Source organism: Marmota marmota, unplaced genomic scaffold, assembly GCF_001458135.2.
Source record: "Marmota marmota marmota unplaced genomic scaffold, marMar, whole genome shotgun sequence".
Lineage (NCBI taxonomy): Eukaryota > Metazoa > Chordata > Mammalia > Rodentia > Sciuridae > Marmota > Marmota marmota.
Genome location: NW_026000242.1, coordinates 5,321,330 through 5,334,808, shown reverse-complemented (window position 1 = coordinate 5,334,808; position 13,479 = coordinate 5,321,330). Strand labels below are relative to the sequence as shown.

At 55.6% G+C, this 13,479-nt stretch overlaps 1 protein-coding gene across 6 annotated transcripts in view; it reads right to left on the bottom strand.

Annotated features, from left to right (window-relative positions):
• Positions 1 to 835: 835 nt before the first annotated feature.
• Positions 836 to 13,479, bottom strand: part of Bcl9l (BCL9 like) — a 27,850-nt gene continuing 15,206 nt past the window's right edge. For 4 of the 6 annotated variants that reach the window (XM_015489767.2, XM_015489766.2, XM_015489768.2 and 1 more), the window contains 8 exons: positions 13,037 to 13,138; positions 11,403 to 11,788; positions 10,682 to 10,801; positions 6,274 to 6,484; positions 6,028 to 6,112; positions 3,647 to 5,945; positions 2,980 to 3,261; positions 836 to 2,597 (listed from right to left, as the gene is read on the bottom strand). In XM_015489767.2, the coding sequence (XP_015345253.1) occupies positions 1,504 to 2,597; positions 2,980 to 3,261; positions 3,647 to 5,945; positions 6,028 to 6,112; positions 6,274 to 6,484; positions 10,682 to 10,801; positions 11,403 to 11,788; positions 13,037 to 13,062 (4,503 nt within the window). In that variant the 5' untranslated portion in view covers positions 13,063 to 13,138 and the 3' untranslated portion in view covers positions 836 to 1,503. The remainder of the gene's footprint in view (positions 2,598 to 2,979; positions 3,262 to 3,646; positions 5,946 to 6,027; positions 6,113 to 6,273; positions 6,485 to 10,681; positions 10,802 to 11,402; positions 11,789 to 13,036; positions 13,139 to 13,479) is intronic. The other 2 variants (XM_048795811.1, XM_015489770.2) reach the window with 1 other exon arrangement.

Genomic DNA, 13,479 nt, shown 5'->3' with positions numbered 1-13,479 from the left:
TTTTTACTCCTGGGACCAAGGGGGGCTAAACACCCAGTCATGTATGGCTTCAGCTCTGACTAGTGGCGGGTAAGGAGCTCTTCTGGGAAAGAGCAGAGGGGGTTGGGAGGCAGTGGCTGCGCCTGGGTGGCATAGACAGATCTGGTCCATAGCCCTGAGCCTGGGCAGAAGAACCTTGCCAACAAGTGGGCAGGCGGAGTCAAGGCGGCAGGATGCTCCCCAGCCCCCTCCAATACTTCCCCCATTCCATCCTCAGGGGGTGGAGGCTGGAGGGGAGCAGACTGACTCAGCCAAACCCTGTTCCTTCCTTCTTTGGTAAGAAGTAGGTGGCGGCCTCTGGAAGAGTCAGGCCCCCCCCCACTCTGGGTTACCTAGCCCAGGGCTACTGCAGCCATGGGTTCCAGTGGCATCATACCACCTCATCTGTGGCTCCACTCACGGGGGCCACCAGATACTGCCCCTTCTTCCTTTTCTTCATCCCAGACTGGGGATAAAGGACTTCAAGTTCTGGCTAAGATGTAGCAGCAGGGGCACCCAGACATCCACAGCAGGAAGCCGGGGCCATGTCACTGGTGTGGGAAAACACGTGCACACGTTTCTCCCTGAATGACTCAGCAGCGGACAGGCTGCCACCCTGGGGTCTCAGCCCTGCTAGGACTCACCAGGTGGAAGCCTCGGTGGTGTGACCTCAGTTTAGGTGTGGGCATCTTGTTGTCTTACTATTTGGAGAGGGGACAGAAATGGTATCCTTTATGGACCCAGAGACACTGCAAACAGTGGGGTGGGTGTGTAGGACTGCATGTCCCTGGGTCCAGGGGAATGGAGGGGGCAATCATTTGAAGAAGGGGAAAGGGTTTCTTTTATCCTTTGTTTTCTTTTTTTTTTTTGTGTGACTTCTATCAAAACACAGAAATACAGCACACGCACAAACCAGCACAAAAGCGCAGCGCTCTATTTACAGCTCCGGCTGGCACCTGCCCACCTGGCCAGCCGCCTGCAGAGGGGGTTGGGAGAAGGGGTCAGCCACGTCAGCAGGGAAAGGAAATGAGGCAGGAAAAGACAGAAGGAAAACTGGGAGGAGCAGAGAAACCGAGAGGAGAGAAGTGGAGCTTGGGCAATGAGGAGAAAGCGGCACAAAGGGACAAAAAGGGGAGACCCTTCCTCTCCTTCACCTCTCCCCCAAGGACCCAAAGCATAGTTGAAAGTGGGGGTGGTGCAGAGAAAGAGGGAAAATAGAGGTTCCATAGGAATCGGAGGGAAGGGAGGGGCAGTCCTGGAGGCAGAAACGGAACAAACCCCAATCCCAAACCCCCCACCCCACTCTGCCACTTCCCCCTAAGCTGCCAGCACATCTGGTTTCCACAAATGCCACTCCCCACACAAGCCCCTTCCCACCCCTCCACCCCAACCCTGGACCCAGGCCATCCCAACACTGGAGGGAAGAAACTTTTTTAAGGTTAGCATATTTGCAATATTGCCCAGCTTCAGCCCCCAAGGGGATGACTAGAAGGGCAGGTTGGCCATGCTGCCCGGCGCTGGGAGGTAGCCCATCTGGCTGTCCAGAGACACACTGCGCTGCCGCAGGGGGTGGGACACCATGAGGTTCTGCTGGGGAGGGGGGCCCATGAGGGAGCCCTGTGGGGAGAGCATATGGGGGGGCTGGCTATAGACCTCGCCCCCCACACCTCGTTGCTTCATCAGCATGAAATTCTGCTGGGTCATGAGGCCTTGTGGTGGGGACATGACCCCCTGGTGCAGGCCGTGGGGCACCATGCCCTGCTGTGGGGGCACACCTGTCCTTCCCAGCAAGGACATCTGTCCAGGGTGGCACATGGACATGTTGAGCCCCCGTTGGACGCCCTGCTGGCCCGGGAGGTTGGGGGGCCGAGACGGGGTCTGTTCCGCCATCATGTTCTGCAGGTTCATGAGATGCAGATTGGGGGGCTGGGCCTTGGGGGGCTGGTTCTCACTCTTAGGGAAGTACTGGAGGGTGCTGCTTGGCTTCTCAGAGGGGATGATCCTTGACAAGTCGAACTCGGGGATCCCCGTCGGGGTGGGCCGGATCACCTCGCTCAGCTCAGGGTCGTTCAGCACTGATGCCACCCCAGGGAGCACCCCTGGTGGGTATGCGTCTCCCATGCGCCCAGCCATGCCTTTGCCCATTAGATGCTGTTGGGGGGGCATGGGGCCCGGCGGCTGGGTGGGCAGGTCCTCCGGAGGCAGGGGCATGCCTGAAGGGTAGTGCTGCTGCAGGCCAGGTCCCCCGCCCCCACCCCCAGCAGGGGCCATGGCACCATGGGGCTGCTGCAGCCGAGGGGGGAAGGGCATCATTTGGGAGGAGCTGGGCACAGGGCCACAGGGGGCATTCAGGGAGTCTGGGCCCCCTGGAGCCATCATCATTGAGTTTTGGGGAGGCCCTCCTGTCCCCTGTGCATTGGGGTGCAGTGGAATGTTGGAGCCCAGAGGGGTGGGAGAGGGCAACATGGTAGGTGGGGGCTCATGGGACAGGGGCTGCTGGCCTGCCAGGTTCATGCCCATGGGGCTCTGGGCAGCAGCGGAGTTCAGGTGCATCTGGTTGGGCTGGTTGTTGCTGATACCTATAAGAAAGAGGACAAGGAGGTCAGAACTGTGTGCACCAGCTGGGGGAGACAGAACCGGTCCTTCTCCCCACTCCCCACCTTTTACCACTGACCAGCTGCCCTTGGTTGCAAGGGAAGGGACTGGGAAAATTTAAGCTAAAAGCCAAGAGCCCAAGATCTGGCCCCATTTGCCATGGACACATTGTGGGATGCTGAAAAGACCACTTGAGTGCTGTGGGCTGGGTTTCACTGAATGACTACCAGAATGGGAACAGGGCCCCGGACCTCACACCAATGCCTACAGCCCTGTGGAAGCATGGAGACGCCAGCACGACCACAGGGGCGACTCCCGGCCATGCCCACTCTTCCCATTCCCAGTGGCCCCTGCCTGTCCTCGCACCTGGCCCGGAGCCCTGGGATGGTGGAGGAGGGGGTAGCAGGGGCCGGTCAGGCAGCAGCTCGTCGTCTGAGGTGGCGATGGTCTTGATAGCATTGTGGTAGAGCGGGGTGGAGCTGGGCATGGCGTACTTGGACATCTGGGACATCATCAGTGACAGGGGGTTCTGGGAAGGTGTGGGATCTGGGGAGGAAGTGAATGGTAGGCTGGGGTTCATGAGGCCGCTGGGAGGATTGGCAGGAGGTGCTGAGGAGCTGCTCCGGGGGCCGCTAGGCGGGAGGGCACCTATAGAAGCAGGGAGACAAAGAAAGTGGGGAGTGACTGGGGAGGGTAAAGTGAATTTGCTGCTCTTATTAGGGGTTTAGGAAGAGGTCAGCCTACCAAATCTCCACCTAACTCCACCGGGCACAGCTACAATCCCACTGAACACAGGCCCCTCACAACCACCACAGCCCACCCATACTCAAAGCAATTCCTATAGCCTCAGGGCCCCAGGCAGTGGGGCAATCCCAAGTCCCAAGTGTGACCCCTCAAAATGCCTGGGACATGTACATGGTGCCTCAGACAAAGTTCAACACCACTACCACCACCTGACCCAGCCCATGCCTACCCACCACAGAGGTGCCCAACTGGAGTCCAGTAACCCCGCTGGCCTATCCAGCTGACTCACCCTGTTCCATGTTGCCCAGGGTGGAAGAAGAGTTCATGTTGAGAGGCGGCTGCTTATTCTGGGAGACCCCAGGGCTGGGCATGGCTGTCTTGGGCGAAGCCACCCAGCCTGGAGAAGGCACCGCCATGGAGGGAGACTTGAGCCTGCTTGGTGAGCCGGTGGGTGAACGGACATTGAGGGAGGAGCTGAGGACCTGGGGCGATTTGAGAGGTCCTGGAGGGTTAGCGGAAGGCAAGGGCACCATCTGCGAGGGAGTCTGGGGTGACTTGAGGTTGGCGGAGGGTGAAGTGACCAGGGGTGAGTGCACCTGGCTAAGGGTGGGTGACTTTAGGTGCCCCATGCCCGGCGAGCCCATCTGATTAATACTGATGGTGAGGTCTGAGGGCCGTCTGCCCAGTCCCCGACTGGGGGCTGAATGCACAGACCCAGGAGGAGGATTGGATGCAGGGGGCAGAGGCATGTGGCTGAGCCGAGTGGTGCCCACAGTGCCCATGGGCATTGAGCTCTGGTCAGGGCTAAACATGTCTTGGGTATTGCCCAAGTCCTGGGGCATGGCTTGGTAGGGTGCCTGGCCCCCAGAGAATCCTTGCTGGCCCTGGTTGGGAAACTGTGAAGGCATTAGCATCTTCTGTGGACCGCCCATCATGCCACTGCTATTCTGAGCCCGAACCCGGGCCATCTCCTCAGGACTGAGGCCCTGAGGCCCCATCATGTCCCCAGGACCCCGCATCTTCTGTGACATCAGCATCTGTTGCTGCGGGGTCATCTGCACGTTCAGGTTCATGTTCATGTTCATGTTCACGTTCATGTTCATGTTGAGGTTGCCTGGCCCCATGGGTGGGTCCACCTCCCTCAGCCCAGTCTGCCCCATGGGTGGGCTCAGGAGGCCACGACCTCCACCGAACTCCATGCCCATAGGTGTTCCCGCCAGGCCTTCACCACCAGACATCTGCCCAGGAAACATGGAAGGATCCATCTGTCGGTGTGCTTGCATCATCCGCTCCATCTCCATGCTCTGCCCCATGCCGCTGCTGGCCATACCCAGGGGCCGCTGCATGCCCATCGACCGCTTTTCCAGCAACTGGTGCCGTAGCAGCTCCTCCCTAACCCGAGGGGTCATGAATCGCTCCGCCTCACCCTGCCCACCTGGGTAGGGCACAGCATTCTGGGCAAAATTGCCGGGTCCCCCCATAGGGGGCAAGTCTTCAGTCCAGCCCATGCCTGGCCTCACAGGCCTCTGCATGGCATTCATGGGTACCTCCATGGGCATACTCTGCATGCCCCCAAACCCAGGCACCCGTTGCATCTGGTTGCCTGGGAAACGGGGACCAGGGAAGGGAGGTCCTCCCCGGAGCTGCATGGGATCTTGGACGTCCATGGGCCCCCGCAGCTGTGCGCCCATTCCAGGTGGCCACTGGTCCCCAGGCTTGCTGTGGTAGGGAGGCGGGGGCCCCCTCACCATCATGCCTCCCATGCCCATCATGTCCTGCAGAGGGCGACCCCCATGCAGTCCAATCTGCTCCTCTTTCCGCCGCTTTTCCTCATAGTACTCTTCCTGCAGCTTGCGCCATGCCACTTGCTCAGGCGTCAGGCTATCCTGGCCTAGCCTCTGCATCATCATGTTCATCTGCTGGCCCATGTCCCCTCCTGGGGGGTGCCCAGGCACTTCATGCTCCAGTGGTGGACCCCCGAGGCTCTGTGTCTGTGAAATCATGGACTGCAAGGGTTCCTCATACTTCTTTAGCCCACTAGGAGGGGCTGTGGGTGGCTGCTGGGGGGCAGGAGGGGCTTGTGCTGGTGGGCCCCCCTCACTGGCTGCTCCTGGGGGTCCCTTGAGGAAGGGCTCAGTCTCTCCACTGCGGAGCAGCAGCCGCTCAATGTCTCTCAGCGTCTGCAGGGAACGCTCCCGATGCTCTAGCTGCTCTTTGGACAGGCCCTCGGAGCCCACCAGGCTGCGCTGCCCATTGCCAGTGGGTGCAGCCTCCCCCAGCAGGGTGGGGCCAGGGGCACTGCTGGGGTCTCCTCCGGGAGGCAGAGGGTTGTTTGTGGTGGCAGCTGTTGGGGTGTTAGGGTGGGTGCCCCCAGTCCCACCACCTGTGCTGGCAGCTCCCACTGAGTTGGGGGCCAAGTCCTGACTGGTGTCCTCAGGAGGTCCCTCCGGGGGCAGAGCAGGTGGGGCACTGCCAGGGGCTGGGGGTGGTGGCGGCGGTGGCGGCAGCGGAGGTGGCTGGGACTGTGGGGTACCTGCTGACGGTGTGCTCAAGGGCAGTGGTTCCGGGGTGGGTGGCACTTTGGGGGCCTGCAGGTGGACAAAAGCAGAGTGTAAGATAGGTAAGGGACATCCTAATCAATCTCAGAGCCAAACCAGGCACCACACTCACCTGGTCAAGCTTGGCCCGGGGCACATTCTGCTGGTGGTAGGCAAGGATGGAGTCTGCCCGGCCCTGCAACACGGCCTCTGCAGCCCTGCAGCAGAGAACCAGGCATGGTCAGCTCAGAGAGGTGGGTAGGAGGGAGCCCCCCACCTCACCCAGCCTACCCTGCCCCCCTGTACACGCTCACTTGGAACCCCAGGCTGAGGGGCACTGGGCAGACACAGCAGACCTGGTCTCCTCTGAGGCACTTACGTGTTGGCCAGGTGTGTGGTGAAGACGTACACGAACTGCGAGGGAGGCTTTCCAGGGACACCCCCGCCCCCACCCCCGGGGGCATCAGGACGAAGGCCTGGTGGGGGGCCATGTGGAGGGCCTGGCGCGCTGCTCTCGTTGAGGGGCAGTTGGGCAGTTTGGCCGGGACCCAGCTGTGGGGCCGCCATGGCTGGGTCTGCTACATTACAATCTGCAAAAAGAGAGAGGAAAGGAAAGGGGTGAGTGTCTCAGATGCAAGGAGAACCAGCTGGCATCTCCTGCCCAGGAAGCCCACTGCCTCCCAGTGCCTTTCTGAGGGTCCTTTGTTCCTTCAGTCTGGTATATTCACCAATCTTGTTTGCCCAAGCTCAGTCCTTGCCCAGGATGGCAAGAGTGGTGTCCACAGGGAGAGGAGGGAGAGGGAAAATGTGGCCCTTACCAATAGGCTCCCACATGCCTGGTGTTCTGCTGGATACTTACAGTTGTGATTTCATGTAATTGACACACCTTTGGAAGGAATGCATCACACTCTAGGTTACAGAGGAGGAAACAAGCCTGGCAGGGATGAACTGACTCACTTAAGGTCACACACCCAGCTAATGCGGAGCCAGGATTTGAACCCAGGATAGGCATACCAAAGTCCTCCTTAGCTATTCTGACCCTTCCTGCTGTGGTCTGTGTGTGTGTGTGTCTATGTACCGTCTAGTAACTCAGGCACAGAGAAAGCAAAGAAGTTTCATGAACTGATGATTCAATGATTCATCCTAGCCCCACCACTAACTGACTTGGTGATTTATGAATAAGACATGTTCTCCCTCTAAGCCTCAGCTTCTTCACCTACACAATGGGAACACTATTTAACCAGCCTGTACAAGGGATAGATCAAAGAAATATATTTACTATGTCACAAGTAAAAAAAAAAATGCATTTGAAAAATGGAGAAGGTTAGAAAGGCTATGTAGAAAAATAAACTATTTTCCCTCTCCTCTCACAAAACAGTAAATGCAGACTTCTGGTCACCAAGAATTATGTGGGGATTTCTCCCCACCAACAACCAATCAATCAATTCTGCAGGAGCAGACTCCAGCTGGGTGGCCTCTAGTTCAATTCTAACATTATCTACCTGCAATAGCATTTGATTGAACAAGTTAAAGGCTCCAGCCCACAAGACCAATACCACCACCACCACCACTACCACCACCTCTTCCCCCACCTGATTCCAATGCCAAGCCAACTGCAAGCCCTGCGTTGTCTACCTCTGAACGACCTGCAAACTGGCATTCCCAGGACCCACTCCTGAGATTCTACTAATCTGCTAAAGCAGCTCACAGAACTCAGGGAAACATTTTACTTCCCTTTACTGGTTTATATCATAAAAGACATTACAAAGGAGACAGATGAAGAACTGCAGAGGGCAAGGCATGAGGGAAGGGGTGCACAGCTTCCACCCTCTTTCCATAGGTGCAAACTTCCAGGAACCACCATGTTATATAACTATATAATCTATATAATATACCAAAGCGGCCACGGGTGGTCAGCTCAACCCTCAGTCTCCCCTGCCCCGCAGATTAGAGAATGGGACAGAGAGTCCAATCCTGCCTTGGTCTGTCCAGAGACCAGTCCCCATACAGAAGCTACCTAAGAGCTGCCAGCCACCAGTGAACTAATTAGCATAAAAAAACACACATCACTGTGGAGATTCCAAAGATTTGAGGAGTTGTATGCCAGGAAATAGGGCAAGATCAAATACATATTTCATAATATCACGGGCTGACACACTGGGAACACTCCCAGAATAGAACCGCTACTCTCAGCACCAAAAGTTCTATTCCATAGCCACAAACTTGACTCTCAGTCCTAGCCTACAAAAGATCCACAATTGGATATCAATGGGTCTAGGTAAGTGGGTGGACCCATTCCCATGCCAAGATAAACCAGTCAAAGGCCCTGGCCTGCAGACAATAACAGTACTGTCAGGTAACACAAGACCACCGCCTAAAGCTGCCTCCCTGTGCCAGGCTAGGGGCACCCTCCAATAGCTCATCATCAGGATCCCTTCTTGGATAAACCTCTGATTGACCCACCACATATTGGCTCTGCTCTGGACCCTGTTTCCCCAATTTCACATAGAAAAGCAGAACCAAAAGTTTGTCCTGGGGGAGACATGAGAACAGACCTCAATGATGAGGGCTGCCCTGGGAAGTAGACAATATAAACTCAGCATGCATAACAGGCTCCTGGCTACAAGGCATGGGGAGGGAGTCAGAGTTTATATCAATAAGGAACTTTCTAGTACAACAATAAAAATACAAGTTAATGCTGTTCTAAGTGTGTTACATGTATGAACTTACTCCTCTTACCTCTTATCTTTGAGATAAAGATTATTATTTTGGTGGGGGGGTACTGGGAATTGAACTCAGGGGCACTCAACCACTGAGCCACATCCCCAGCCCTATTTTGTGTTTTATTTAGAGACAGGGATTCACTGAGTTGCTTAGCACCTTGCTTTTGCTGAGGCTGCCTTTGAACTTGCAATCCTCCTGCCTCAGCTTCCCAAGCTGGGATTACAGACATATGCCACCACACTGGGCAAAGATTATAGAGGAGAAACTGAGGTCCTTTCCCAAAATTTATACAAATTACAAGTGGTTGGGCTGGGGTTGTGGCTCAGCGGTAGAGCATTCACCTAGCACGTTCACCTAGCATGTTCAAGGCCCAGGGTTTGATCCTCAGCACTACATAAAAATAAATAAAATAAAGGTATTGTGTCCAACTACAACTAAAAAATAAATATTAAAAAAAAAGTGGAAACTCTAGGATGCAACCTAGGCAGTCTGATCTCTGACCTTATGCTATTAATGTCAGCACTGTTCTGCCCCTCCATTAAGAACTCTTCAAGAATCCAATAGCATTAAAACTAAAATAGTCATTGTGGTTTGGTATGGAATTTTAGTATAATTTCTTTGCGCCTACCTATGTTTTCCAAAGTTTCTACAAGGTGTAGTCTAATATTACAAAAGTGAATGAGAAGTGTGGGAGGGGTCCTCTCCTAGGAAGCAGTGAAGGTTCTACCATTGAAGGATTTAGCCAGAGGCCAAGGTCCACCAGGCAGTCCCACCTGAGAGAGGGGACCTGGGACTAGATAGTCTTTGAAATCCCAGCCAGCGTTTTCCCTCCCCAACATGGTGCAATCATTCCACATTTGCCGTTTCCTCCTCTGCAATAAGGATGTAAGGATTCAATGAAGTGGCCAGTATATTTTTTCTTTCTCCTTTCTATGGTCCCTAACTTCAAGAAGTTCACAACTTAACATTCTCTGATGTTTCTTTATTTCTATTTTTTCTTTTAGGTTTTGTTTTTGTTTTTGTTTTTTTTTTTTTTTTTTTTTTGGTACTGGGGATTGAACCCAGGGTGCTTAACACTGTCTACATCCCCAGACCCTTTTTTCTTTTTAAATATTTTTTTTAGATGTTGATGGACCTTTATTTATTTATTTGCAGTGCTGAGAATCGAACTCAGTGCCTCACCCATGCCAGGCAAGTGTGTTACCACTAAGCCACAACCCCAGCCCCCCAGACCCTTTTTCATATTTTATTTTGGACAGGATCTCGCTAAGTTGCTGAGGCTGTCCTCGAACTTGTGATCCTCCTGCCTCTGTCTTCCAAGTCACTAGGATTACAGGTGTGTGGCATCATCCCCAGCTTCTGGCTAGTTTCTTATGCATTAAGTTGCCCCCAACCCCATAAAAAAAAAAAAAAAAAAAAAGATGTAAATTTTGAAGGAAAAGTGCCAAATAAATTAATGCAGGCTTCCTAAGGTCAGTGGCTGTGCCCGTTCTCCCCATCACTCACGAAGGCCCAGGTATTGATCGATAAAAGAACATTGATCGATAAAAGAACGTGAGGAGTGGGCATCTATCCACAACCACCACTCCTCTTCCTAGTAACACACCCCAGGTACTTGCTGGAGTCAGTCAGAGATTAGGGAAGGGCACCAGAGATGCAGCCAAGTGTCAACTCACACCCAGGCTTAGCACTGCTTTGCACAGCGGATCCAACTTGTCCAAACTCCCAGTGAGGTTGGAGCCTCACCTCTCTCTGCTGACCAGTAGATGGCAGCATAGGCCAGGAATTCATGGTAAAGGTTCAGGTGAGTTGGACAGGAAAGTAGCCACCTAAGAGAGCCCCACCCCACAGGGGTCCCTAAGGAGAGACAACCACTGAGCGCAGGGAAGGTAGAGGCTAGACTGTCACAGTTCAGGAGACAGTCTAAGAGGTAGATAGGAGAGAGGAAGCCTGGAATCCTGGCTCTTGCTATTTTTTCCCAGACTCAAGTAGGAGGCTTCCTTAGGGCAGCTATCCCTGGGGAAACCATGAGCCACAGCATCATGGCATCAATGGACACTCACTGTGGGTGGCCCCAATGGGCTTGTCATCCTCTTCACTGTCAGGTCCAGAGCACCATTCGTCCCCACTGTATGGCTGCTTCCGCTCCAGGACACAGCGCCGCTTACTCCGGGGTGCCACCTCTGCTCAGGCAGGATGCAGGCAGGCAGGGGTAAGACTGAGTGCACAGAGGTCCTGTTCTCCCCAACCCAGGGTCCCTCCCAAGCCCGTTCTCCAGATGCCACACCCCAGAGGGCACTGCCCAGACCATGGTGGGCACTTTGCCAGTTCATAGCCCCCACCACACCACCATTTGTTTCTGATTTCTGTCTCCAGCCCCAGCTGCTTGTCTCCCCTCCCCCCCCCCCAACACCAAGCACAGCATAATCCCCAACCACAACTGGTTCTAATTAGGGCTGGGGTGGGGAGGGGGAAGCTGCATCCACCCTTCCAGGCCCCAGTGCCTGTTCCCAAACAGTTCCCACTAGCCAGGAGCCAGGCGACCAGGAGGTTTGGGGAGGTGTGTGGGTCTGTGGTGGGAAGGCAGGACAGAATGAGACCAGAAGCCCATCATTCTATGTGGCCCTTCCACGGGTGGGATGGGGATAAGGGAAAGGTGCCAGTGCATAAATACTGAAGAGACATGGGATGAGGATTAGGCAAGGGGGCAGAGAGATGGTCTCCTGGCCAATTTAGGCTTGGATTAGATGTTGCAAAGGTTTTGAGGATAATGAAATGAGGTACCTTTGGCCTCTGAATCCAGGGATGGGGTCCCAGCCTCCCGCTGCTCTCCAGAGTCCACAGACACGCTCCGCTCCCGCTTCACCTTGCCCTTGTGCGAGCTGAAAGAGGGCACCCCTGCTTGGGGGTTCTTCAGACTTGAGTTGCTAGGTGAGATCTGGTTGGCTTTGGCCCCATGGCTCCCCGCCCCCACGCCCTTCGAGCCCAGGTTGCAGGTGGGTCCTTGGTTCACATTCTGGTGCTGGGATTGGGCCCCGCCATTCCCTGTCTTGCCATGATTGGTCAATTTATTTTCTGGGTGCATTGGCTTGGCTGGGGCAGGGGGGCAGTGGCCGCGGGGAGACAGCGGCGGGCTCCCTGGAGCTTCTCTCCTCCTGGGGTGGGGTAACCTGGGAGAAGGTAGGAGAGATGTGAAAAGTTAACCTTACTAGGGGCTAGGTATGCCTGGATTTTAATTGTCTCATCCTGTTTTAATTAATGGTGAATATGGGGGGATGAGTAGTATCAAGACCACCAGCTATTCCCTATCTCCCTCCATGGACCCTCAGACAAGAGTTGATGCCCTTGCCCACCTTGGGGAGGGGAGATGGGGCAACCTCCCCACAGCTCCCACAATTCAAATGAAAACCAGGTCTGCAGTTGACAGAAATTGCCCACTACAGGCCCAGTATCCATCAGACTGCAAACTTCTCTGGCAAACCTGTCCCCCAGCACCTAACCAATACTTTAGCACCCTCTCTTCTAGGGTTTACTGTCTTTAAATTCTTTCTGAGGTCCCAAACCTCAACTCCCATGTGTCCCAACACAAACAGAGAAGGAACACAGGACCTGTGCGACACTGCTCATGTCCCAGCCCTACTCCCCTGGGGAGGTAGGGAAAGCACACTTGAGAGTGGTACCCACTGGTCCAGACAGCTCCCCAGAACAAGAGGGGAAGACCTGAAGAAGGTGGGCCGGCAGGCCTGGCGGGCAGGCAGGAGCAGGAGGGGGGAGGGGAGCGGCGTGTCAAGCAGACGGGAGTGCAGCTTGAAGCCAAGGATTCCTGCAGCCTAGGCTGCGGGCCCTTTAAGCTCCAGCCCGCTCCCCCCACCGCCTCCCCCTCCCCGGAGACCTATTAATAGCCGCTGGAAAGATCACATCACGGGAGAGGATATTTATCCCCCCTCATTCCACACCAGCTCAGATTTATTTCAGCTCTGCTGTCCTGCTGCTGCCGCCTGGCCCTGTCTGCCGGCTTCTCCAGGAGAGGAGGAGGGAGGCAGGCACCACCCCCACTCCAGCCTCCACCCCCAGCTAGACTGAGGCCAGGGGGCGCCATCGGACCCCACAGTAGGGTGGATGGGGGTCTGCTCTAACCGTTTTTGGAGGGAAGAGCTAGAAGGGACCAGAAGCAGCAGGCATAGCTGACTGCCAGTCCCCGCTGTCCCCTGGGCCTGGGTGCTAAGGTTGGCAGCGGCTCCTGCCTGGGGCTAGGCCTTCTTCCCACTCCACCCCCGCTGTAGTCCACTGGTGGCTCGGGAGCCAGGTGTCCAGGTGGACTTGCTCCCCAAACCAGCACAGCTCGGTCCCATCACCACTGGACCCTTCCCTTCCCCGCTCTCCACACACATATCCCGCCCTCCACGTCACCCACACACCTTGTCTTGTTAGCCAGGATCCTCATGGCTCCCACACACAGTGGGGCTACGGCCCCTGTGCGTGCCCAGGGCCCAGCCAGGTACTCGGTACTGAAGCACGGACTGCAGCAACAAGCCCCAAAGAGAAAACTTGTGACTTGGGGAGGGGGTATGAGAGGGGGAGGGGAGAAGGGAGGACCCAATAGCCCTGAGACTAGGGAACTGGATAAGGTAGGGTGGGACTGGAAAAGGAAGACTACGAGATCGGGTCACGATCCTAAGGACCAGTCCTAACCCCATCCCTCCCGCACCTTGCCCTCAGGGAGCTTGCAGTCTCCAGCAAGCCACCCTGGCCCCCCACGGGATGCAGACGCAGAATTCACTAAAATGCTAGGTTGCAAAGGTGCCGCGTGGGGCGGCCGCGAGGTCTGCTCAGGGCCCCTGGGGGCCTCCCGCTCCCTGAC